At 48.3% G+C, this 24,613-nt stretch overlaps 1 protein-coding gene and 1 long non-coding RNA gene across 3 annotated transcripts in view; one reads left to right on the forward strand and one right to left on the reverse strand.

The window, feature by feature from the left end:
• Positions 1-19,602, forward strand: part of LOC115658545 (kinesin-like protein KIF19) — a 32,206-nt gene extending 12,604 nt beyond the window's left edge. Inside the window, exons 7-21 of one of the 2 annotated variants that reach the window (XM_030577650.1) lie at positions 1,149-1,274; positions 2,371-2,565; positions 4,596-4,748; positions 5,484-5,606; positions 6,191-6,344; positions 7,572-7,746; positions 9,789-9,981; positions 10,997-11,267; positions 11,495-11,616; positions 12,909-13,042; positions 14,443-14,548; positions 15,565-16,023; positions 16,444-16,609; positions 17,426-17,533; positions 18,116-19,602. In XM_030577650.1, the coding sequence (XP_030433510.1) occupies positions 1,149-1,274; positions 2,371-2,565; positions 4,596-4,748; positions 5,484-5,606; positions 6,191-6,344; positions 7,572-7,746; positions 9,789-9,981; positions 10,997-11,267; positions 11,495-11,616; positions 12,909-13,042; positions 14,443-14,548; positions 15,565-16,023; positions 16,444-16,609; positions 17,426-17,533; positions 18,116-18,177 (2,547 nt within the window). In that variant the 3' untranslated portion in view covers positions 18,178-19,602. Of the gene's footprint in view, positions 1-1,148; positions 1,275-2,370; positions 2,566-4,592; positions 4,749-5,483; positions 5,607-6,190; positions 6,345-7,571; positions 7,747-9,788; positions 9,982-10,996; positions 11,268-11,494; positions 11,617-12,908; positions 13,043-14,442; positions 14,549-15,564; positions 16,024-16,443; positions 16,610-17,392; positions 17,534-18,115 lie in introns of both variants that reach the window. The other variant, XM_030577651.1, reaches the window with a different exon arrangement.
• On the reverse strand, positions 1,060-24,493 carry LOC115658550. Its single transcript, XR_004002332.1, has 3 exons — positions 24,360-24,493; positions 10,009-10,125; positions 1,060-1,280 (listed from the first exon to the last, which is right to left on the reverse strand). It is a non-coding gene; the product is annotated as an uncharacterized LOC115658550 (long non-coding RNA).
• Between the last annotated feature and the right edge of the window lie 120 nt (positions 24,494-24,613).

Here is a 24,613-nt window from a genome sequence, read left to right on the forward strand (position 1 = left end):
CTTCAATCCCCCTGTTCCCTGCGCTCTGACCGCCTCGACCCCTATCCACCCCCCCCCACAACCCACCAAACACCCCCTCCCTGCCCCCTTACCACACTGCCTGGGGCCTGGACCGGGTCCACTCTGCTGGGACTGCGACCAGCGCTCCGGGGCCCGACTCCCTGAGCCGGGCCAGGCCGGCGCCGCGGGGCCCGACTCCCTGAGCCGGGCCAGGCCGGAGCCGCTCGGCTGGGACCGGCCAGGGGGAGCCAGACTGGGCTGCGCACGCCATGCCTCCCTGGAGCCCCCGCCCGGCTTACCTGCCTGCTCGTTTTAGGCCTCCCGCAAACATTTGATTTGCGGAAAGCAGGGGAGGGGGAGGAGAAGGAGGGCGGAGCATTCAGGAGAGAGGGGGAGGTGAGCTGGGGCCGGAGGCCAGGTAGATAGCTGCCTGAGCCTTTGTTAAATTTAAAAGCTTCTTTAGAACTGGTTGTCCTGGAACAACCGGTTCTAAAAAGACTTCTACATTTAACAACCGGTTCCTGCGAACCAGTGTGAACCGGCTGGAGCTCACCACTGGTGACTCCTACCTTGAGTCTAGAATTCTTGTTTCTTTTTTTTCTTTTATTCTAATGCATAACATGCTGCTAAATGTGACATTTCTCCCTAGAGAGGCTGGTTCACGTAGAGAATAAGAACCTACTACTTTTACCCGCTAATAATTATGCCTCTGGTTTAAGTGGTAAAAGCCTACGCTTCTGGTGCTGATAATCCCAGGCTCATTCCCTACTGGTGACTCACAATTGGGGACAGTGACAAATGCATTGCACTCACCCTGGGTATAATTTAAGATACATAAAGGAGTTGATGAATGGCTTTTTGCCTCGGACTCCCTATAACAAAAATGTAAAGCAGAAGTGGTATATCTGCCATTATTTCTGACAGCTCTCAGTAGTAACAGGCATTTCCTCAATCATCCATTCATGTTATCTCTGTTATCTCCTGTATCAGCCATGCATTGGAGTGGGGCTCGGCTTGCCTCTCCTCTTCTTCTCTACCAAGACAATGTAACGCACAATATATTTTAAATAGCACAACAACCTTATTATTGACCTAGGGACAAAGCAGTGCAAACATACAAACTTCCTTTGCCTTTCTCTTCCATTCAGATTTATAACGAAGTGATCCGTGACCTCCTGAATCCATCCTCTGGATTCCTAGACCTCAGAGAGGATGCTAGGGGTAGCATCCAGATAGCAGGAATTACTGAAGTCTCCACTACAAATGCGCCGGAGGTAAATCTGAAAGAAATTCCAGGGGGAGGGAGGTGTTCAGTGCGCTAGAATAATGATGTTTTAAGAGGCTCTCACATCTACAGATTAGCATAGCCTTCCTTGATGTAAGCCATCTCATGTAACAGGATCCTATGGGGACTTACTTAATGAAGTGAGTTGCTCAGAAAGGATTAATCAGGCAGGCACAAGAATAGTAGAAACCAGGATGAAATCCGTAGCTAAGCAGTCAAGATCGGCTATATGGGTCAGTAATAGGCTACGGGTATGTTTACACAGAAAAGAAAAACCCACGTCTGACCCATGCCAGCTGACTCGGGCTGCAGGGCTTGGTCTGTGGGGCTGTTCCATTGCTGTTTAGACTTCTGAGCTCTGGGACCCTCTCACCCCACAGGGTCCTAGAGCCCAGGCTCCAGCCTGAGCACAGACATCTACATGGCAATAAAACAACCCCAACAGCCCAAGCCCCACAAGCCTGAGTCAGCTAGCATGGGCCAGTCGTGGGTGTTTCGTTGCTGTGTAGACATACCCTAAGTGATTGCCAGTTTTCTGGAAGGATAGGAAGGCCAAGGCCTATGTTCACAAGCCCTATCAAACAAAACTTTTGTAGGTAGAGAGGAGATAACTGAAACATGCTTTTGTAATTCACTGATGTGTACTGTGAGGTAGTTATGCTAGGACTTTAACCTGACTTTTGATTTGCAGTTTTTCTAAGGTTATGCCATGCTACCAGGGTAGGGAGCATCATGTTATTGTATTCTATTGTGTCATGCAGTGTTGCCTTGCGTTGAACGTGAGACAACATGCCAAGGCCCTGTGCATCCCAGGGTAACGTATCTTAGCCCATTGTAAAGTCTCCTAAAGTGAAACCCCAATAATTATACAATTAGTAGTCAATGAGCCAAGTCATGGTCCCAGTGAGGTCAAAGGCAAAACTCCCATCGACTTCAGTGAGACACGAACTTGATCCAATGCTGGCAAACACACAGGATGGTTTATCTTGTTTGCTTACTCATTGTCACACCTCTAGGAGGCTGTCATTGAAGGAGAGAGTCATGCTATTACCTGAGAAGATCTTTAAATTTTCTGCATTGTTTAGATCATGCAGCTGTTAACAAAAGGAAACAAAGAACGCACTCAGGAACCCACTGCTGCCAACAAGACATCTTCCCGCTCACATGCAGTCCTCCAGGTCACAGTGAAACAGAAGAGTCGGGTGAAGAATATTAATGAGGAAGTGCGAGTGGGAAGGCTTTTCATGGTTGACTTGGCAGGGTCTGAGAGAGCAGCCCAGGTATAACTTGTAGTTCATCAGCCTTTCACAAGACAAGTCTTAATTCTTTGGCATGTCATGAAATGAGTAGATATGAAAGAGCTCTCAAACTGTGTGTGTGTGTGTGTGTGTGTGTGTGTGTGTGTGTGTGTGTGTGTGTGTGTGTGAGAGAGAGAGAGAGAGAGAGAGAGAGAGAGAGAGAGAGAGAGAGAGCATAAGTGTGTTTTACTCTCCTGGAAAAGATGACTGCATGAGTATTTGACATTTTAAAACCTGTGAGACAACAACATTTTAATTCAGGTGATGTGGGCCATGTATTCTTTAGTGCAGGAATAAACTAAATGTATTGTCCTTTGTGTGTTGTTGACATGTAGGCCCGTACAAAGACAGCTGTGAATATTTTTTCATAGACTGCGTAGAGGAAATACAGATAAGAAATGCAGGAGATCAGAGCCAGAATGTTTCATCTGCAAAATGTGCATGATTCACTGCAAAATGTGAGAATTTGAAAATGATACCTAAAAAAAGTGGTGGTTCTTTGGAAAGTGGAGAAATGGTAGATTGGTATCATTGATGAAGAGAGTATGGATAATTAGGTGGCTGGAAGGACAAAGGGATGGAAACTAGAATAAATAGAACCTATGTGGAACATTGGATTGCAGGAAGGAAGAGAAGATAGAAAAGAGGATAGAAGACAATGAATCACTGGAAGGTTAGACATGTTGAATACTGCATGGACAGATGCTGTAAGACAGAAAGGATGGATGCACAAGACTGGTATGCAGTCTGTCTGAAAAGACGGATGGACTCTTAGGCAAAGGGCTCAGAATGGTAGATGGATGTCAAAAGGAAAGTGAAAATGAATTGATTGAATACAGAACTGAGTGGGAAAGAGGTGGACAAGCAGGCAGGAGAATTGAAGGCTTTGATTGCCACTTCTTGGTACTCTTCTTTACCACTTGATGGGGATAAGTGATATTTAGATGGATGGAAGGAGATACTGAAGGAGAGGTGGCCAGATCAGTGGTTAGAGCAAAGTACTGACACTTCGCAGTACTAAAGGCCACCATGACAATCTGCCAAGAGCCCAAGGACTGCACTAAACATGCATGTAAATGTACATGAAATTTTAAAACAGAAAATAACTAGACGTATAACAAGCTGTGCAATTGGTAGGATGTACACAACACACTACGCACCATGGCATTTGCCTGTGGCTTCCTGAAAGATTAATATAAATCTGTTGTTATTTGAATTAATCAGCAGTAAAAATCTACAAATTGTTAGCTTTGTTCTCACCCTGAAAATGTGTGATGATGCTGGTGATGGGCGTTGGCTTAAGACTCCAAGGACTCCAGCAGCATCCAGGTCATGGATTCCTCTTGGTGGAAGGAAGAATTTACGAATCAGTGGGAGGGTCAATAACAAGAAGGGTGGGATAAGCAGATGGCTGGATGCCGTCAGGGCACTATACTTGGTTGGACTCAGGAGACCTGGATTCTATTCTTGGCTCACCCACTGGCCTGCTGGTGACCTTGGACAAGTCACTTCACCTCTTTGTGCCTTAGTTTCCCCATCTGTAAAATCAGTAGCGTGATGTTGACCTCTTTTGTAAAGCGCTTTGAGATCTACTGATGACAAATGCCATATAAGTTAGGCATTATTATAATATATTAACAGAGATACACAGAAGTGATTGGCAGTAGAAGACCAGTATCGTAATGAATGGATGGAAGGATGTTTCCACAGAAAGATGTTAGATCTTCTATGTTCTGCAACCCCAATTGCAGAAAACAAGTCATCGGAGGGTGATTTTTAGTTTACTGCAAAACCTCTAATGAAGACTGTGGGTCAGATTCAGTTCTGTTGTGAGATTTCAATGGACACTGTACCCACTTATGTCAGAGCTGACTAGTCCTGGTTTCCATGTAGATTTGTGAGAGAAGCTCATGCTTTGAAATGCAGATCCCGATGTTAAGGTTGCATGGGTGAATCCATTCCCACAGTACAACTCTGCCTTTCTGAAATGACTTCTCTCCCTCTCCAAGCAGACTCGGAACCGAGGCAAGAGAATGAAGGAGGGAGCTCATATCAACCGCTCGCTGCTAGCTCTGGGGAACTGCATCAGTGCCTTGAGCGAGAAGGGAGGAAGTCGGGCCCAGTATGTCAATTTTCGAGACAGCAAACTGACACGCTTGTTGAAGGTACTGTATGCAACTGGTTAGGAAGGGAATCGACACGTTGGGTTGCTGGCTTGTATTGGTGCACAAGTCAGATGGCCCTTGAGAGCTGATCCTCATGTCCTGACCCCTTTATCTTCCTAAGTTTAGGAAATCACTCCAGGATCTTGTGTGGGATTTCAAACCCACCCAGTAATTTATTGTGACCACATAAATAAAAAGTCAAGGTTTGGAAGTCCTGGACTGTGCTAGTGCGCTGTTACTGGTAACATGGTGAACTTCAGCGGTGACTTGCGTAACCATGGCTATTTGGTGTATTTGGTTATGGATCCTAGAGTGCTTTCATTGCTTTCGGTATGAATCTCAGCCCAAGTACGTCGTGTTGATCTTACTGCTATAGCTGGTTGAAAAATATATTTAAACACACACACAATATTGAAAACAAACAAACAAATAACATTTAAAATAATGTGTAGACTTTTAAAATAAAAAATGTGAAACATTTTTGGTGTTTTGATGGAAACGGAGATTTTCCAGCAAAAATCCCAGGTAGTCAAAAAAAGCTGTTTGTTGAAAATGTTTTGACCAGCTTTTCCTATAGCCTTTAGTTGATATCCTCCATTGGAATCTAAATGAGCATCTTAATGAGTGTTTCTTTAGGTCTGTATGTTTTCACTTATTATGTGTTGCCTGTTTCTTCAAACACACCTGGCCTCTATTCTTTTAAAGCTAAACAGTGGAAATGTTGCATTCCTTTAGGACTCATTAGGGGGGAACAGCAGGACAGTTATGATTGCCCACATCAGTCCTGCCAGCATCTACTTTGAAGAATCGCGAACAACCTTGATCTATGCTTATCGAGCAAAAAACATCAAGACAAGGGTAAGCAAGCAGGCAATCCAATAGCTAAACTGGGTAGACTAAAAGCATGCCCGGGGAAAAGAAAGGTATGCTGGAGGGAAACCGAGCTGGGAAAGGAGGATACAGTGTATGGCAGGGGAGAGAAAGGGCAAGTGGTTTGCACAGCATGCGTGTTGGAAGGCTTGATGGGAGAGAGAACAAAGGCCGCCTGGTTGAAGGTGAAGAACACAGAAGAGAGCAGTGGGGAGAAGGCCTTACAATGAGGTGAGGAGTTAGTAACATGGCAAAAGGATGGGGAAGCAAGTGTAATGGAAAGCGAGAGGACAACGTACAGTGTACGGGGTGTGGTGGAAGGAAGACAGCAATGCGCATGGCAAGAAGAAGAAGGCAGATACTATAATGGCTGAGAGGGAAAGGAGTGAATGGAGACAGAGAAAATGGAAGGCTGATGAGTGTGGCAGAAGGAAAGGCCTGTGCGGAGAAGGTGGATAGATAACGATCTACAAACAATTATCCCATAGAATGAGGGTTACTTAATCCCTCACTGCCCCGAAGTGACAAAGCAGGCTGTGGGATTAATGACCATGTGTGTTCTCACCCACCAGGTAAAACGCAACCTGCTGAATGTCTCCTATCACATTGCACAGTACACCAGCATCATTTCAGATTTACGCAGGGAGATTGAGGGTCTGAAGGCAAAGATTGAAAATCAGGAAAAGGAGAAGAGTGCCGTCAGCTCTGGCCTCAGGGATGTACAAGGTAGAGCTGGGAGCAGATGCTGGTCTTGTCAAGGTTCCATTTCTATCTGTTGTGCCTCTTCGTAATCATCTTGTTGATGAGTGATTATCATACACCCTCCATAGTGTCCCTTTCATGTGTCCTTTAAAGGCTTTCTTGCAGACGGGCTCTAGCTTTTCCACATGCTGATCATATATTTGTAGCAAACCTTTTTTTTTTTTTTTAATACACTTATGATAGTATGGGTTCATCAAACTCTCCCCTCTAGTGTCCCTTTATCACATCTGAGTGGTCTTTGTCTCTTTTACAGAGGGTTTTTCAAGTCTTTTCCCTTGTCCCATTTTTACATTTACAGAGCTGCATACATTTACATTTATATGGTGCTTTTAAAAAGGTGGAAAAGGCAGCAATGTCTAGTGGTCCGAGCAGAGAACTAGCACTCAGGAAACCTGGATTCCATTCCAATCTTTACTACTGACTTGCTGTGTGACTCTGGGCAGACACTTAGCCTCTCTGTGTCTTAATTTCCTCAACTGGAAAATGAGGTTTATCTGCCTTTGAAAAGTGCTTTGAGATCCCGTGACAACAGTCTACATATAAGGGCAAATGATATCATGTAATTATTATTTTGCTGCCCGCACAACTCCAGGCTCTGATACTAACTGTGTCAGGTCAGAGAGCTTTATTTCAGTTCCTGGAGTACTTTTGTTTTCAGAGTAATTTTTCAATTGATCTCACCGTGGGGAATGTTCCTTCCAATAACAGAAAATAGTAAAGGTGTCTGATAGACAAGCCCCCTTTCCCCCAAAGGCTAGTGGATCTCAGCCAGAAATATTCTGGACCATTTTCAGAGAAAACAGCTCCCAGGTAACAAGGAAGGGGAAAACAATGCAGCAGATTCTGATTTTCCCTCCCTGGGAGTGAGGTAAGTGCCCCTGCAATGCAGGCTTCTTCTCACCACTCCCTCCCAAGCAGCACCGATGAAAACTATTTTGGGCAAAGTGGCCATGATACAACATAGCACTGAAGTACATGTTGAAAGTTAATAGTCCCATTGGCTTCAAAGTACAACGCTACCACTGACCCACTGGAGTGCCGAATAACAAAGGTTCGTATCAGCCATGCCTTATAACACATGGAATGGGTGATAGCCCCCAAAGGAATCTCTTCTGGGCCTTAGCGGTCCCAGGGGGTTGTTCTGAGATGCTGGCAGATTGGAAACAGAAGAGATGTTGTTTTCTCCCCCAGTGGAGGCACATCAGGATTCGGAGGCGTACAGCCAGCAAGAGATGAACAAGTTACGGGAGCAGTTGATAGGGGCTTTCAAGGAGCAAATGGAGATGCGCCGCAGCCTCATGGAGCTGGAGAACACCAACACTGAGCTACACATTGATACCTCCAGGCATTTGCTAACGATTGCCGAGTGAGTATGAGCACTGCATAGCTGGGTTCTTACTGATAAACACCAAGTTAATATGCAGATCCCTGCCATCCCTATGAGAAACTCTAATGTAACATAGCTGCAGCTCCCTGCCAAAGGCACACAGAGTGTGTCTACACAGCAGTCAGGAGGGGTGACTACAGCAGGTGCAAGCGTACCCAAGCTAGCTTGGATGGATCCAGCTTGCTAAATATAGCAGTGCACTGTTGGCGATAAAAGTTAGCCACCTGAGTACAGTCTGGCTTGGGACCCTGAGGACATACTCAGGCAGGCAGCCTGTGCCACTATCCATGCCACCAAAGCTACATTGCTATTTGTAGTGAGCTAGCTCGATCAAAGCTAGCTCAGGGATGTCTACATGTGCTGCAATCCTGCCTCCCAATTGCAGTGTAGACGTAGCCTATGTTTTCAGTAAGAAACAGTGTTGCAGATCTGGTTTTTGGGTTCACTGCATGCAACACACCAGTCTCATACATATGCATACAGAACAACACACGACTGTCCCTTTGGCAATTGTACTAGTGGTTAGAGGAAGTCTGTGCACAAGAGAGATTGAACTAACAAGGTGAGAACAACCTTCGAGCCTGATTATGCACAGACATGAGCATCTCCAGCAAAGTGCCCTCAATCCCTACTGCAGCACTGGGTTGTTACAAATGGAGCCTGTAAACAATGCATCTTATCCTACAAGAAGTCAAGTGTTCCCTTTATATCCTGCCTGTGTTCATTCCCCAGGGTGGGGAGGGGGTTCTGCAGAGCAAGAATTTGGTGGCTTTCACTATTTCAGGGCTCTGCAGGGGTAAGAGACTCCTTTAAAAATATATACATCTGTATCTGAGTTTGTTTGGACACAAGACTTTTCTAGATAAAAGGGATAAAACATCCACGGTAGTTCAACATGGTCTTGAGGCAGGAAAGTCTCAGACCACCGGGCAGAATAACCTACTAGAGGCATAGTGATTTAATGCTGCACTATGATAGAAGGGAGATTCTGCTATCTGGACACAAGCACCAGATCCCTCCTAGCGCTTCGGGAGCGAGATAGCACGGTTCAGGTCTGGTTTCAACACACTGCAATTATCAGTTACAGTTGCAACATCAATATGTAGAAACGTAAGATGGTGCCTTTCCAAAGGGACTGGATCTCCAGCATGGGAAATTCTGTGGCTTTTAGCTGCCATTGTGAAATGTAAGTGAAGAGTTAGACTAGTTCTTCATTCATAGAGGCTGCTTGTGGTCAAAGGTATCATTGATACAAAGTAATGATACTACCCTGAGCAGGTAGTTCTGCCAGTTTTCTCCAGCATAAAGTTTAGAGCCAAAACTGAGAGTGCAAATGGTAGATTCCCCACCGAGAACAAACAAGCAAACAAACAAAAAACCCTTTGTCTGATCACTATCCTGGACTTGAATTTTCATTTAAATCTATGTTATCTCATCATGGCAAACCTGGATTGTTGGCCTTAACATCCTCAACTCTGGGGTATCTCGCCCTGTACTTCTGCTGTGTTCTCTCCACCTTCCCATACTGCAGCTGTGCACGTTCCCATTGTAAATAGAGCTAAACCAGTCTTTGCCACTGGACAAACTATGAGTTGTGGTAAGTTCTGAGTACGGTGCTTATTTGCCAGTCTATTCAACACCTCTGTACATTTTTATAGCACTATAAAATTCAGGTAAGTTTCAGAAAAACAATCTCCATTAGATTACGTACATCCAGTAAATATCTCTATGCAGCTGCTGCTACAGCAGCTTGTAGTGATGGCAGAGGCAGCGCTCCCTTTGGAGACTCTCTTTATATCCACCCCAGAAACTAGGAGGTTGTTTGCAGGCTACTATACGTGATGTTCTTGACCATGGTGCTGTCAGGCTTAGTGTAGTTAGTTCAGTTGTTGCCATGCCAGCAGAAATGGGGAAAGCACCAGAAGACTGGGCAAATATGGCATTGAGTCATGGGCTAGCTAGTGTTTGAGTGACAGTTGCTGGGCCCCTAGTGGTTTTGACTCTTGTATTTTTGCTGGCAGCTGGGAACGAGAGAAGACTCAGCATGCTCGGAAGTGTTATAACAAGCTGGTGAATGGAAAGGAAGATGAAAACATGGAGGAGGCAGACAGAGAAGTAGAGGGGCCAAGTTCCCCTGAACCTCATGAAGTCACTGTAGCAAGAGAGGAGATCAACATGCTGTTGGCAGAGCTGCGAAAAACAGCAACCTTAAAGGTGAGAGAGCAAGCATAAAGCACTTACCTGACCTCTCCACAGCCTGGTTCCATGCTCCAGCTGGAGTCCCAGGGTGGAAGTGATGTTAGCAGCATAGTGGGCCATCACATGGAGGCAGAGCCAGCACTGCAGACGCTAGAGGACCTGAAAGAGGAAACAGAAAGTGCACATGAGCAGTCAACTCCGTGCAGAGGTCCTCTAGTACCCTTTGGCCACTCAGCATATAACCCTAGTTCTGATGGATGTTGGGAGCCCTGTCTGCAGGCTGAAGCTGAGAGATTGAGAATATGGTATCAGTATTCAGATGGCTCTATATCACAGGCTTTTGGGACACTGCTGCACTTACTGTGATAAAACCAAGGGGAAGAGATTGTACCTGTATTTCCCCCTGGGAAGCAGAGGGATATTTGTTATGAGTCATTGAGGAGTGTTGCTTTGGGAAATTACCACACCAGTATTTAAGATGGTCATGCAGAGGTGTTTACAGGAACTTAAATATGGATAACATGGATAGTGAGTGGAGGTAGGGGCTAGGAATTATTGAGTTCTAATCCTGGTTCTGTCACTGAGTTCTTCTTACTTGGGCAAGTCACAAACTCTCTCTATCTCCTTTTCCCCATCTGTAAAATGAGGATGATCATGTTTCTGTACCTCCTTCGCAGGGGTGCTACGTGGATTCATTAGCTGGTGTTTCTAGGGTACTCCAGTAATTCTTTATGCTTAAACAGCATTTCACATTGGTAAATTCTTCAGGCTGGGGACTGTCTCTTCTTGTGTCCTTGCACATTACCTAGCCACATTGTGAGCAATACCAGAATACGTATGATCTTCACCATCACTGCTAAGCAAAATGCGCCTAGGTCCCATTTCCAGGAAGAGGGAAGTGTAATCTCTTGCTGCAGATAGCTGGACCGGATCAGATACCAGAGCTGAATCTTGAGCATTTAATAAATAAATGTTACCAAACCTCAATGCAGACCCACTGGTGCACACAAAACCTCATTTTCCTTTTCAGTCGGAGCTGGAGCAGCGCTTAGCCAATGCCAAGAAAAAAGCCTCCCAGATGGAGAAGCTGTTACCCAAACAAATCACCAGTGAGGACCAGCGAGAGGTGCTGAGGCTTCTCTGCAAGGCTCATGAGCTGGAGGTGGGGAACACGGAGTTGCAGGCAAATGCCTTGTACAAGGAGAATTTGCTGTGCCAAAAGGATTTTGTCATCCAGCGGCAGCAGCAGCACGGACTGCTCTGCGAGGAAATCATTCAGCAGCAGCAAATGCTGATCAAAGGTAAAATTCCAGCACCACTCCTGCTCTGGAGTGACAGCAGCTGATGACAAATGGGGAATATTAAAAATAATTCCATCCAGAGGCCTTCCTGCTCAGGGGCCAAATTCTGCACTGTCCTCCCTTGGCTTTCATGTAAGCGGCAGGTGCTCAGCACATTTGAAAAATCAAGCCAGCTGTTCCTTCTGCCATGATCCCTAACGTTCTCCCTTCCCACCCCTACACTCCAGGCCGTGACATCCCTGTCCCAGAGACGCTGGGGACGCTGTATCAACTGCACTGCCGTGAACTAGAGGAGGGGACCCTGACCCGCCTGCTCCTGCTTCACTCCGTAATGTCCAGCACGCTGAGGGTAAGGCAGAGCTGAACCCAGCTCAGCGAATTCCATTCAGTGCCAGGCTAAAGGGCTTTTCTGGCTTGGAGCCTCAATAGCACATCGCATGCTGATTTGGGGAATATAATAGGTCAGTCACCGTTCAGCAGATGGTCCTCTTCAGCCCACTTCCTGAGGAATGGCTAGTGTTCAGGTGTTACTTAAGTGGAGATACTCTTGTTATTTAGTGGCTACACTCTCTTGTTTGTCTCAGAGCTTAAGGCCTAGGCCTTCTGGAGGTAGAGAAGAACCAAGAGACAGCTGGAAGGGGCAGGGTATTCCCCTCAGTCCCTATCATGTTGGGTTTGAGGGATATGTATGCCCCCCTTCACTGACAACTACGACTCAGAAGATTCTGTGGCCAGGCAGTCAGTTCCTACAGCAGAGCTCTGTGGAGACAATACGTTTGGAGAACCAGGGTTACTGTGAGTAAACCTGCTTCCCCGATAACCAAAGGTGTCCATCACCTCTAAAGGCGTCCCTGTGGCCTAAAACACAGCCAGCATTCAAACCCCTAGGAACTCCTGGTCAGAAGGAAAAGGGAAGACATTGCCAGTCTCTGCTCATTTTGCAGATTTTGTGAGTATTTCTTGCGATAGTGATATTTTACTGACAACTCCTTAATGTCTTGTAATACAGGTGGGACTCCCCAGTGGCAGCTCCTCACTTTTATTATGACTTGTCTCTAATAAGCCTGACACAGAATTGGTTTTCACTCAGAATAATAAACTTGCTGTCAGTCTTGTTGATATACAGAAACCAAAATTATTCCAGACACTCTCTTTAATGTTGATGGGTGATGGCAGGTTGTGGCTTTGAATCCCGAAGAAGGAAACCACACATGCTTCATCAGCCAACTTCCCTGCATTTGATTAGTAGGCTATATCTGTTGCAAAGGCTCCAACAGTAAGTGGGCATGTGTAGGAAGCTGTGCTGTGCTGTGGATTGGTGCCTTTTGAGCCAAACAAAGCCCATTAGGTTTGTGGGCTGGAGGGTTTACAGATGCAGATGAAGTGGGGAAATCCTCTTACATGCCCCTTGCTTTCAGATTTTTCTCTTCGCTCCTTCAGTGCCAGGCCAAAGCTATGTCTCAAACTGAAAATAAAACACAGGTTGTAACGAGAGATTCAAGAGAGAGGGCAGGTGGCTATTGCATTAGGAGATCTGTGTGTAAAGAAGCCGACAGAGTGAAGAGGGATTTGTACTGAAAAAAAATCTATGCTGTGTCTGCCTACAGTCCCACCAACCTCCCTTTTTTTCTGTGACCCCAGGGTGGCTCTGCTCTGAATATAGCTCAGCAGCTGGACCTAAACAAAGAGGCCAGAAAAGGGCTGTCTGGCAACAGGAAGGGTCTTCCTTCTGGAGCAAAGTTTGAGCTTCCGTCTGTTGTCTTGGAGTCAGACAGGTGAATGCATTTCCATCTTTTCTGTACAGGTGCCAATCAGGCCCATTCTCCCGGGCCTTCCAGCTCAGCAGTTAATTTCAGAGTGCTCCTGTGCTGCTATGGCTAGAGGTCTGTTGGCACTGTCATTTTATACTATGGAACTTGCCCCTTATCTTTTCTGAGTTGGATTGTGTTTGGCTAGTGTAGAGACTGAGGTTATATTTTGAATGTGGCTAAAGCACCAACTGTCTGCTGTTGTTGGTGGGTTGAAACGAATATCTGTCTGCCACACATAACTAGGGATGTAAAAGCAGCAGAGTCCTGTGGCACCTTGTAGACTAACAGACATATGGGAGCATGAGCTTTCGTGGGTGAATACCCACTTCGTCGGATGCATGTGAATTAGGGATGTGAATCTCATGTGCCACAGGGGTTTGGTATTGGTTTGAACTCTGCAGTCTTTTCATATCCTGCCCTAGTCCTGGACTTTCCAAACATGCCATTTGCTAAGCACAGAGGTGAAAAATCTTGTAGCCTTTCGGAAACCTCTGCGCACATCCTGTCCAATTTAGTCCTTTGCGGGTTCGATAACACAGATGTTCCATGAAGGGCCTAATTCTGATCCCATTGAACTAAGTGGCAAAACCCCTACTGATTTCAATATGAGCAGGATCAGGCCCAGGAAGGTATCGTCTGACATGGAAAATATAAAATTGCAATTTATTATGCGGAGATCAAACTAATGACAGAATAAAACAGGAGTGAGAGGTGACTTGACAGACAGTACGAACAGCCAGCTGCTTGCATTGAGCTTTTTATGGGGGCTGGGCAAGGCAGAGAAAAAGGGAAACCAAGATGTTGTAGTAACATACCTCTAAGGTGAACATTGCCCAATGATGTAGAGCCCCCCAAAGTCGCTCCAATGTGAGTCCCAAGCCAGACTTGGTTCCTAGAGGCCAGATCCCCAAACAAGTGACCATGTTAAAGGAATCCCCAGAAAAGGGAGCCAATAGGAAAGAAGTCCCTGTTGTATTGTGCAATTGGTAGGTAGCTCTGTGTTTTAGAATTTTCTCCAGGGAGTGAGTGGGTGGGGTGGGGTGGGGTGGACTTCGATTCTAAACCAATCAGTGGGAAAGAGTTTAACCAATGTATGTTAATGAAGCTCTTTTAAGTGGGGTCAGGGTCCTCTCTGTTTCCCTGGGTTCTGAAGTTCTTTTTCCACCCTGGATCTTCCCTCCCCACCCCTGCTTTTAAATCAGTCCAGGTTTCCCCTACATTTTGGAGGAGTTAATCCAAACAGGTGTCTCCAAACACTCCAGAAGGGCTGACTAGCTTTCCCCTCTCTCTCTAAAGGGTCCAGTGCCTGGCTCTTGTACATGCAATTCAATCTATTCACGCCTCCGTGTGTGTGTTTTTCACAGTGACAGCTACAGATCATCTAAAACAACACCTACTAGGAAACTGGGGAACCCAGATACCCATCTCAGCCCTACATTCTTTCGCTTGCCAAGAACCCCACTGCACCAGGTCAGTACTGGCAGGCACAGAGTTCAAGGTCTAGCTACCACAGAGAGCACTTTCCTCTGGCAAGAGCAGGGTGCACGGCGCAGTCGTGGCTGCAAGTTGTGTGATGCACTGAGGAATCCAAGACTAGTTTTCTAGATGAGGAAGATAAGGAATAAGGCACAGGCAGGGACTCAAGTGCCATGGGTTCTACTCCCACCTCCACGATAGACTTAGGCAAATCATCTGATCTCTAGGCAAATCCCCTGCTCTCTCTATCTGTACAACAGGGACAGTAGTAATCCCTACCACACAGGTGGGAAGGATAAATGAATGTTCGTGGACTGCTCAGTTACTCCTGCGATGAGAGTCATATAAATACCCTGATAGATACATCATCAATTTTGGGACATGGAATTGATATGACAGATGCCTCTAGATCAATAGCCAGTTCCCCTAGACCAATGTATTTTCTACTCAGCGCATCAAAGGCCCAAAGTAATATTTGTACCCGTGTCTGTCTGGAGGGAGGAAGATGATGAAGTGACTCTTGCTCGGGTGTCAAACTTCTCTGACATTTGTGTTGATGACACGTTGCAATACTCACCCCAGGAATGTTGCTTGTTCCCCACAAAAGCTGAAGCTGGATGGAGTTTGGTATTTTCTGGTGCCATCTCATGTAATGATGCCTTTGTAAAATTCTTTTAAGAATCTAATCACATATGATTCCTTTGGGGCTAATTTGTGGACACTTTGGGAGAGACTATGACATGGCCTAATACCTGAGCATAGGACCAAGAAGCAGTTACTCCTGGTTCTAATTCCAAGGCTGACTCATTTTGTAACGTTGAGTATTTCCCTTACTCTCTCTACCTCAGTTTCCCTGTCTGCAAAAATGGATAAACTGACATCTACCATCTTGTCTAGAGTGTGATAGTGATTGATTAATGTTTCTAACATGCTTGGAAGATGAAAAACGCCTTAAGTGTTAAGTAAAAAGCAAATCCTGAGTTGTCTCATTCCATGGCTTTGATTTTTAGCAGAAATCAACTGGTGTTGCTGTAGGAAAGATGACCTCCAAGCTATGTTCCCCCACTTCCCTGGACTTAAATAGGAGAAAGTCAGCTGCAGAGATCGCTCTTGCGCCACTGAGTCTGGAGGCCCTGACAGAGATTGCTGTTAGCACCAAAAGCATCTCCCGCATTGCAGCCAGTCGGCGTTCCAGAGCCCGACATAGAGACCATGGGAGTGAACTCACCTCAGGGCATTTCTTTGAGGAGGATATATTGGAGCCGAAATATCTGCAGTCCAGCTTCACTCCAGAGCCTCATGTGAAAGGCACTGTGAGTATTGAGAGCCTCTCAGCAGAGTCTCAGAGAAAGGAGCAGCTGCACTACACAGCCAGGAGAGAACTGAAGAAGGATCAAGAACGAGAGAACTCAGTTGAGAGGAAAGCCAGGAAGAAAAGATCTCGTTCCCTTGAACCAACCTCGCAAAAGGTAGACACTTTGTATGTTCCTTCGGGGAGATGAGTAGATCAGGAGGTAGAGACCAGGTGGAGGACTTAGCAGAGGTGGTTTTGGAGGCAGTAGTGAAAGGAAGCCATTGGGGATAGGTGCAGCAGCAGACAAAGGTGGGTGGGGAAACAGGCCACATACAGTAGTGCCAGAGGATAAAGCTATGTCCAAGGATGGAGGGAGCACTGAGCTATAACACAGATAATGTTTTGAATAACTCACGCTGACACATCACACGTTCCCAACACCACTTCTGTCCCCTTCCTAAAGGGCAGCCTGAGCCAAAGAGACTGACAAGGGAGTGAGGGAACCTGTTTTGGTGTAATGTGGCCCATGGTCAGAGAATAGAATCTCCTGAATTGGAAGGTTTAAGTCAACAGCATCCTTGATGGTGTCTTTCAGATCTCGAAAGCAAAGCATCGGACTCCCTCGAGCCACAATATGGACAATGTTTCTGAGGACCAGCTGCCCCGAGCTAAACTTTTCCAGCCGTTGAAGATCATGAGCAATTTATCCCATGGCACTCCTGCCGCCACAAAGGTCAAATTCCCCACCAGTCACCATACAGGTAGGACCCAAAGTTCCTGATGTGACTCCATCTGTACGGCTGCAACATGTGGCTTAGTCTCTGAGAAACAAGGCACAGCAGACATTTATGCTGAAAATGAACTTATCTAAGGAGCCTTATACTTACGCACAAAAACCGTGTTTCAGGTAGACTTGATGGCTCCTGATGAGTAATGGGATTTCGGAAGCATTTCCTCTGGAAGTAGCTGGCTCAAATATGTCCCTATACCATAGTGACCAAAAGTTATCATCTCACTTCTGTTCAGTGTCATATATGAAACAAGTTATTGGTTTCTGATCAGTGCCCAGCAGACAGGTGTCCACAACTGGAACTGGCTGGCCTCCATTTTGGCATCCTCCGCAGAGGCCAAAGACTGAATAAGCCTGTTGTATAACCATCTCACAGCCCAAGGGCTAGCCAGTCCAGGTCAGTCTTGAGGCACATTGTGCTCGGACTGCTACACCCAATCTGTGGCTGAACACAGAGGACTTCAGGGTGAGATTTTCAAAGTTGGTTAGGGGAACTGGATGCCCAATTTCCATTAAATTCTAACTGGAGTAAGGCATTCAGATCCCTGTGGAGACTTTGAAAGTTTCAATCCCCACCCTGGTCCCTTCCACCACTGTTTAAATTCTTTCCTTTTTAAGTCTGTTTCCCAAAGATAGATACTGTTAACCTTTCATTTGCAGCCCTTTCATTTATTTCAGCTGGTGCATTAGTGAATTCTATACTGAATGGTCATTGCTTGCTACATAAGCTATGTTCCTTTCCCACTGTTTCTAGTAAAGGTCTCTGTCTCTCTCTCATGCTATCAAGAAGAGAATCCATTACAGGTGCTGGAAATAAGCAACACTCCCCCAAGCACCGTTCAGCAGAGCAATGCAGGTCAGACCAGAGGCCAGGTCCTACAAAAGCGGGTCAAAGGTCAGTATGGAAGACATCAATATTCCGCTATTAAATACTTCCTTATGACGCTTGCTCTGTAGTAGGCCTAGCTGAATGCATTGTAGGTGCCACACAAGCTGCATGCTTGGAAATGCAATCCTGTGGGTATGTCTCTTACAGCCAAACTTTTAAGCCACACGCTTCAGCGGATAACTCACAACATTCCAAACATCTCAGTTACATTCCTCCTTCCCTTTGGCCAAAACTAACTCCTTTGCGGGGAGAAGAGAACATTTTCAGATGAGTTCACAATCCCCGTCTGATCCATGTAGGAAGCACTGCAGTAATATGAACTAGCTGTATGAGAATGTGCTCCTGCTATTTAATGCCTTGCACTAAGATTCTCTCAAGCGCTTAAGGAAGTGAATGAAAAGCTGGCTTTCCATCTGGCCCCAAAACTACCTGTATCTTTTTCCAGCTCTGACCAATTCTGAGAGTGCCTCGTGCCGATCAGTGAAGCTCAAGGTTTAGTGCTTCCTTTACTCTGGGACACTGACTGAGGCAAGACACTTCTCCTATAATATGATGATAAAAAACATCTCAATCTTCCTTCGCACGTAGGGCCCATAGATGGTGCCAGCAACCAGCCGAAGAACTTCAAGAACCTGCCGAGGTCAAAATAAAATCACCAGGGAGAGCAAGATTCCATCTGTTCTCGAGGGACCAGGACTACAGGAGTACTAAAAAGTAGGGAGGCTTTTTCTTAAGACGCATTTTAAGCAGTATGCTCTGAGGCTGGGAAGTGGAAGGGGAGGTGTGCACACTGCATTGGTGCTTTCTCCACAGCCTCTCTACAGGTTTTTTTTTCTTTTTCTTTTTTTTTTTTTGCACTGTGCTCCAGCTGTTAGTTTCCTTTAAGATGAACTGTGGATTCTTTTGTTAATAACATGCAAAAGAAAAGGAAACTCCATTTGTCCATCAGCACTCTTAGTCCAGGAGACAGCAGTATGGAGTCCACCATGTGGGATTCTGCATGCAGCACATCCTCTCTTTTCTGTGGAAAGCTCCCACACATGTGGGGGGGTGTGGGAGGCTATTTAATTATTAAAAGAAATTGCACACTCTTTTGAAGTAGCCCCTGCCCCCTTCTCCGAGGTTTATACACATTGTCTTGGAGCTGGAAAAGGTGAAGCCTATCTGGAATGCTGCTCAGCTGAGCGGATGTTTGGCAGTGGGAGCAGCCAGCGGCATTCTAAGCGCTTGGCCACGTGCAGAGCATTTCACATCTGATAGGAGTGTGAAAAAGAGGTTTGGTGGCTGGCAGAGACTTTGTTATGAGCTGGGTTGGAGGTGAACAAAGGCAATGTGTTTTTCTTCTTAAAAACCAAACCCCTCTTTCCAGCAGTTCTCCCTCTGGTTTCTTGGAGGGACATGCATTTTGTAAATCAATACTAGACTTACCATTTTCCTTTCTTGGCCCTGTTATTTTCTTCACGTTGCAAATAAAGTGGCACAGGGTGGCCATTCCATTGAATAAATGTTGCCTTTATTTCCCCAATATGAATAGCTTCTCTCCACACCCACTTTGCCACCTGCTTGGTAGTCAGTGCAAGCATGTAAGGAAATGTCATCTTTATGACTTCATTCAGTTTCAAGGGGGACGTAAATTGTGAAGGGTCTTTGTGCAGCTAAAGCACAGGACAGTGGAGTCAGGATGCTTAGATACCGTCCCCAATTCGACCACTAATTTACTGTGCAACATTAGGCATGTTACTTAACCACTCTGGCCCTCTGTTTCCACATCTGTCCATTAGGGATAGTAACAATCCACTACTTCACCTTGGATTGGGAGGCTTGATTTGAGATTCTTGAATGGAATGCAATACAAGTGCAAAGTATGTATTATGAAGAATTATTCACTATTTCAACAGAATGTAATAAGGGCTGATGGACACTCCTCTTTGAGTTCTGCTAAAGAGCAGAAAGCCTGATGAGTCACACTGTAGACAAGAGAAGCCAGGAGAACTTGCAAAGAAATAAAAAGCACACCTAGATAAAATAAGCCCAGACCATGTGAAAATAAACCCATTCCAGCAGGCCTTGAGCCAGTCTTCTATTTACAGGACACCATATGAACCAGATGAGAGCAAGAAAGTTACTGTGATGGAATACCATGAATGTGTTCCAAATGTGTACATCGCTGCTAAATACCTTTGGGCTGATTCACTCTGAAAAGTCAGTGTTCAGAAGCTAGATCCTATTCCCCTCCCAGGCTGCTACTTTGAATCCTGACACTAAGGCACTGGTTTGTGGACTTAACTCAGACTGGAGGTTTCGCATTTGGAAACAAATGGAACCTGATGTTAATTTTCCAGGGACACCACCCAGCTGAAGATGAATCGGAGCCATTGTATGCAATGTTTTTTAATCATTTTCCTATATTTAAAATCCGCAAGTTAAAAAAATATGAATGTAGAGATTTGAGAAAGACGACCTCAGACACTTGAAGTCAGTAACTCGGTGTTGCTGCTCTGCACTCCAAAGAGTCAGTCTCCCATCTCTTAAAGCGGAGTGTCTGCATCATAGGGGAGAGGGAGAGGGCACTAATGCTCAGAACGCAGATGAAGGACATTGCCAGTGACCTGGAATGACGGACTCTTGTTCTTGCCTTTTAAGTATGAGGAAAGAGACAAGAATTTAAACTCCTCTAGGCCTTTTGTGTGATAACTTTTAGGTGTGTTAAATTAGGGGAGCTCAAACTTCACCCACCTAAGGTTCACATAATTGACAACTTGTTGGAAGCCCAAGGGCTGCACCGAATTTGCACAAATGGGATAGCTTGTAGCTGCCTTCATCTTCACAGGAGGTGCAGCAGGCAGAGATCACAGGTCTCACCATGCAAATTTGCACAGCCGAGATGCCTACCTCTGAGCAGGTCATTTCTAAGTGGCCTCTCTCCCCCAAAGCACAGAACCAAAGCACCAGCCTGCAACAGAAAGATACCCTGCTGCACGACCGGTCTTTCCTGTCAGTTCATCTCAAGGCACCCGGCATTCCACAATCCACACAAAACTAAATATTTGCACAAAATAAACTTGCCTAAGTTATTTTTTCTCCTTCAAGATGGTTACAAAATCAATAACCAATTCAACAATGATTTTTAGGTTAATACAACTCCTACTAAGTTTTCCTACTACCAGTAACTGGTTGGAATATAGTTTTACAGTGCAATGGGTTTCCCATATGTCTTTTAAGAGAGCTAAGATTCTCTTTTAATTGTTATACCCATATTCGTCTAGCTTTGTCTGCTTGAGAGGAGAATATGAGCAATCTTTGGCTTCCCATTTTCCACAAATTATTTTGAGTACCTGTTGCTATTGGCACGTGAGCCACAAGCAACAGATCATATTCATGGAAACTGCCTTCTAATCTGATGCCAACTATAATCCCTCAGTCTCTGGCCTGGTTTACAGAGGGGAAGTTGTATAGCATTTTTGCAGGCTTGCCATTGCTGCTTGACTGACAGCCCTTCAGCTCAGATGCAACATACAAACTGTCCTGCTGACTCCAGTCCAGTGCAGAGGGGGAAGTTTTGTTTGCTATTAGGATGCAAATGAATATGTGAGAGAGCGCCACCCACAGGGATAAACAATTTAGTTCCGTTAGGAAATATTTGCACCCTGAAAGAGACATGGAAAAGTCCCAGAGAAGGGAGCAGAGCTGTCCCAGTAGGCAATGCAGGGGTGAGGGACTTGGCAGAGAGTGGCTTTAAGGCAGTATGAATAGATCACTCAGTGAAAGAGACTAAACAGAGAGGCCGTTCAGCCTGGATGGATGAACTCCAAATACTCTGGGCCCTTCTGCCTGGATCCATACTTTGCATTTATAGCATGCCTTTCACATGAGCCTCGAGGTGCTTTACAGAGGCTGGTACTGCCCAGATCTTACAAACAGGGAAACTGAGGCATGGAAGTTAAGCAGCTTGACCACGGATGAATAGCAGGTCAGTGGCAGAGTGGGGACTAGAAGTCAGTTCTCCCTCTCCCCCACCGTGTTGCTCCCCGTGGATTGGATCCCCATGGTCCCCTGCAAGCAGTGCCGCTATGGTGGGAGAAGGGTCCCCTGCAAGCAGTGCCGCTATGGTGGGAGAAGAGTCCCCTGCAAGCAGTGCCGCTATGGCGGGAGAAGAGTCCCCAGGGTCCCCTGCAAGCAGTGCCGCTATGGCGGGAGAAGGGTCCCCAGGGTCCCCTGCAAGCAGTGCCGCTATGGCGGGAGAAGGGTCCCCAGGGTCCCCTGCAAGCAGAGCCGCTATGGCGGGAGAAGGGTCCCCAGGGTCCCCTGCAAGCAGTGCTGCTATGGCGGGAGAAGGATCCCCAGGGTCCCCTGCAAGCAGAGCCGCTATGGCGGGAGAAGGATCCCCAGGGTCCCCTGCAAGCAGAGCCGCTATGGCGGGAGAAGGGCCCCTGCAAGCAGAGCCGCTATGGCGGGAGAAGGGTCCCCTGCAAGCAGAACCGCTATACCGGGAGAAGGACCCCAGGGTCCCCTGCAAGCAGAGCCGCTATGGCGGGAGAAGGGTCCCCAGGGTCCCCTGCAAGCAGTGCCGCTATGGCGGGAGAAGGGTCCCCAGGGTCCCCTGCAAGCAGTGCTGCTATGGTGGGAGAAGGGTCCCCAGGGTCCCCTGCAAGCAGAGCCGCTATGGCGGGAGAAGGATCCCCAGGGTCCCCTGCAAGCAGAGCCGCTATGGCGGGAGAAGGGTCCCCTGCAAGCAGAGCCGCTATGGCGGGAGAAGGGTCCCCTGCAAGCAGAACCGCTATACCGGGAGAAGGACCCCAGGGTCCCCTGCAAGCAGAGCCGCTATGGCGGGAGAAGGGTCCCCAGGGTCCCCTGCAAGCAGTGCCGCTATGGCGGGAGAAGGGTCCCCAGGGTCCCCTGCAAGCAGTGCCGCTATGGCGGGAGAAGGGTCCCCAGGGTCCCCTGCAAGCAGAACCGCTATACCGGGAGAAGGGTCCCCAGGGTCCCCTGCAAGCAGTGCCACTATGGCTGGAGAAGGGTCCCCAGGGTCCCCTGCAAGCAGAGCCGCTATACCGGGAGAAGGGTCCCCAGGGTCCCCTGCAAGTAGTGCCGCTATGGCAGGAGAAGGGTCCCCGGGGTCCCCTGCAAGCAGTGCCGCTATGGCGGGAGAAGGGTCCCCAGGGTCCCCTGCAAGCAGTGCCGCTATGGCGGGAGAAGGGTCCCCAGGGTCCCCTGCAAGCAGAACCGCTATACCGGGAGAAGGGTCCCCAGGGTCCCCCGCAAGCAGTGCCGCTATGGCAGGAGAAGGGTCCCCCGCAAGCAGTGCTGCTATGGCGGGAGAAGGGTCCCCAGGGTCCCTTGCAAGCAGAACCGCTATACCGGGAGAAGGGTCCCCAGGGTCCCCTGCAAGCAGTGCCGCTATGGCAGGAGAAGGGTCCCCAGGGTCCCCTGCAAGCAGTGCCGCTATGGCAGGAGAAGGGTCCCCAGGGTCCCCTGCAAGCAGTGCCACTATACCGGGAGAATGATCCCCAGGGTCCCCTGCAAGCAGTGCCGCTATGGCGGGAGAATGATCCCTAGGGTCCCCTGCAAGCAGTGCCGCTATGGCGGGAGAAGGGTCCCCAGGGTCCCCTGCAAGCAGAACCGCTATACCGGGAGAAGGGTCCCCAGGGTCCCCTGCAAGCAGTGCCGCTATGGCAGGAGAAGGGTCCCCAGGGTCCCCTGCAAGCAGTGCCGCTATACCGGGAGAATGATCCCCAGGGTCCCCTGCAAGCAGTGCCGCTATGGCGGGAGAAGGATCTCCAGGGTCCCCTGCAAGCAGTGCCGCTATGGCGGGAGAAGGGTCCCCAGGGTCCCCTGCAAGCAGTGCCGCTATGGCGGGAGAAGGGTCCCCAGGGTCCCCTGCAAGCAGAACCGCTATACCGGGAGAAGGGTCCCCAGGGTCCCCCGCAAGCAGTGCCGCTATGGCAGGAGAAGGGTCCCCCGCAAGCAGTGCTGCTATGGCGGGAGAAGGGTCCCCAGGGTCCCTTGCAAGCAGAACCGCTATACCGGGAGAAGGGTCCCCAGGGTCCCCTGCAAGCAGTGCCGCTATGGCAGGAGAAGGGTCCCCAGGGTCCCCTGCAAGCAGTGCCGCTATGGCAGGAGAAGGGTCCCCAGGGTCCCCTGCAAGCAGTGCCACTATACCGGGAGAATGATCCCCAGGGTCCCCTGCAAGCAGTGCCGCTATGGCGGGAGAATGATCCCCAGGGTCCCCTGCAAGCAGTGCCGCTATGGCGGGAGAAGGGTCCCCAGGGTCCCCTGCAAGCAGAACCGCTATACCGGGAGAAGGGTCCCCAGGGTCCCCCGCAAGCAGTGCCGCTATGGCAGGAGAAGGGTCCCCCGCAAGCAGTGCCGCTATACCGGGAGAAGGGTCCCCAGGGTCCCCTGCAAGCAGAGCCGCTATGGCGGGAGAAGGGTCCCCAGGGTCCCCTGCAAGCAGTGCCGCTATGGCAGGAGAAGGGTCCCCAGGGTCCCCTGCAAGCAGTGCCGCTATGGCGGGAGAAGGATCTCCAGGGTCCCCTGCAAGCAGTGCCGCTATGGCGGGAGAAGGGTCCCCAGGGTCCCCTGCAAGCAGTGCCGCTATGGCGGGAGAAGGGTCCCCAGGGTCCCCTGCAAGCAGTGCCGCTATACCGGGAGAAGGGTCCCCAGGGTCCCCTGCAAGCAGAGCCGCTATGGTGGGAGAAGGGGGCGCGGCAGCTCTTGCAACTTCCATCCAGCTGCAGAATGTGAACCGAGCTGAGCCCAGAGAGTCATTCCCAGGTGTGAACACGCGGATGCCCGGGAAGAGTTCACCCCTGCGGCGCGCCCTGACTCTTACCCGCCGGAGCGGCCACGGGGGAGCGGTCCCGCTGCCGGGCGGGCGCCCTGAGAGCCCGGGGCTGGGGCCGAACCTCGCTCGGGGCTCCCGGCACTGGCGGGGGGAGCCGAGCAGGGTCTGCGCGCCCCGGCTCCGCTCCAGCCCCGCATGCAACGGCCCCGGCGAGCCGGGGAGCGAGCGGCCGGCGCGGGGCTGGACGGGGGCACAGGCCAGCAGCTGGACGGAGCGGCGCCTGCGCTGCGGCCCCGCTGGCC

The sequence above is a fragment of the Gopherus evgoodei genome, chromosome 10 (assembly GCF_007399415.2).
Source record: "Gopherus evgoodei ecotype Sinaloan lineage chromosome 10, rGopEvg1_v1.p, whole genome shotgun sequence".
Taxonomy (NCBI): Eukaryota; Metazoa; Chordata; order Testudines; family Testudinidae; genus Gopherus; species Gopherus evgoodei.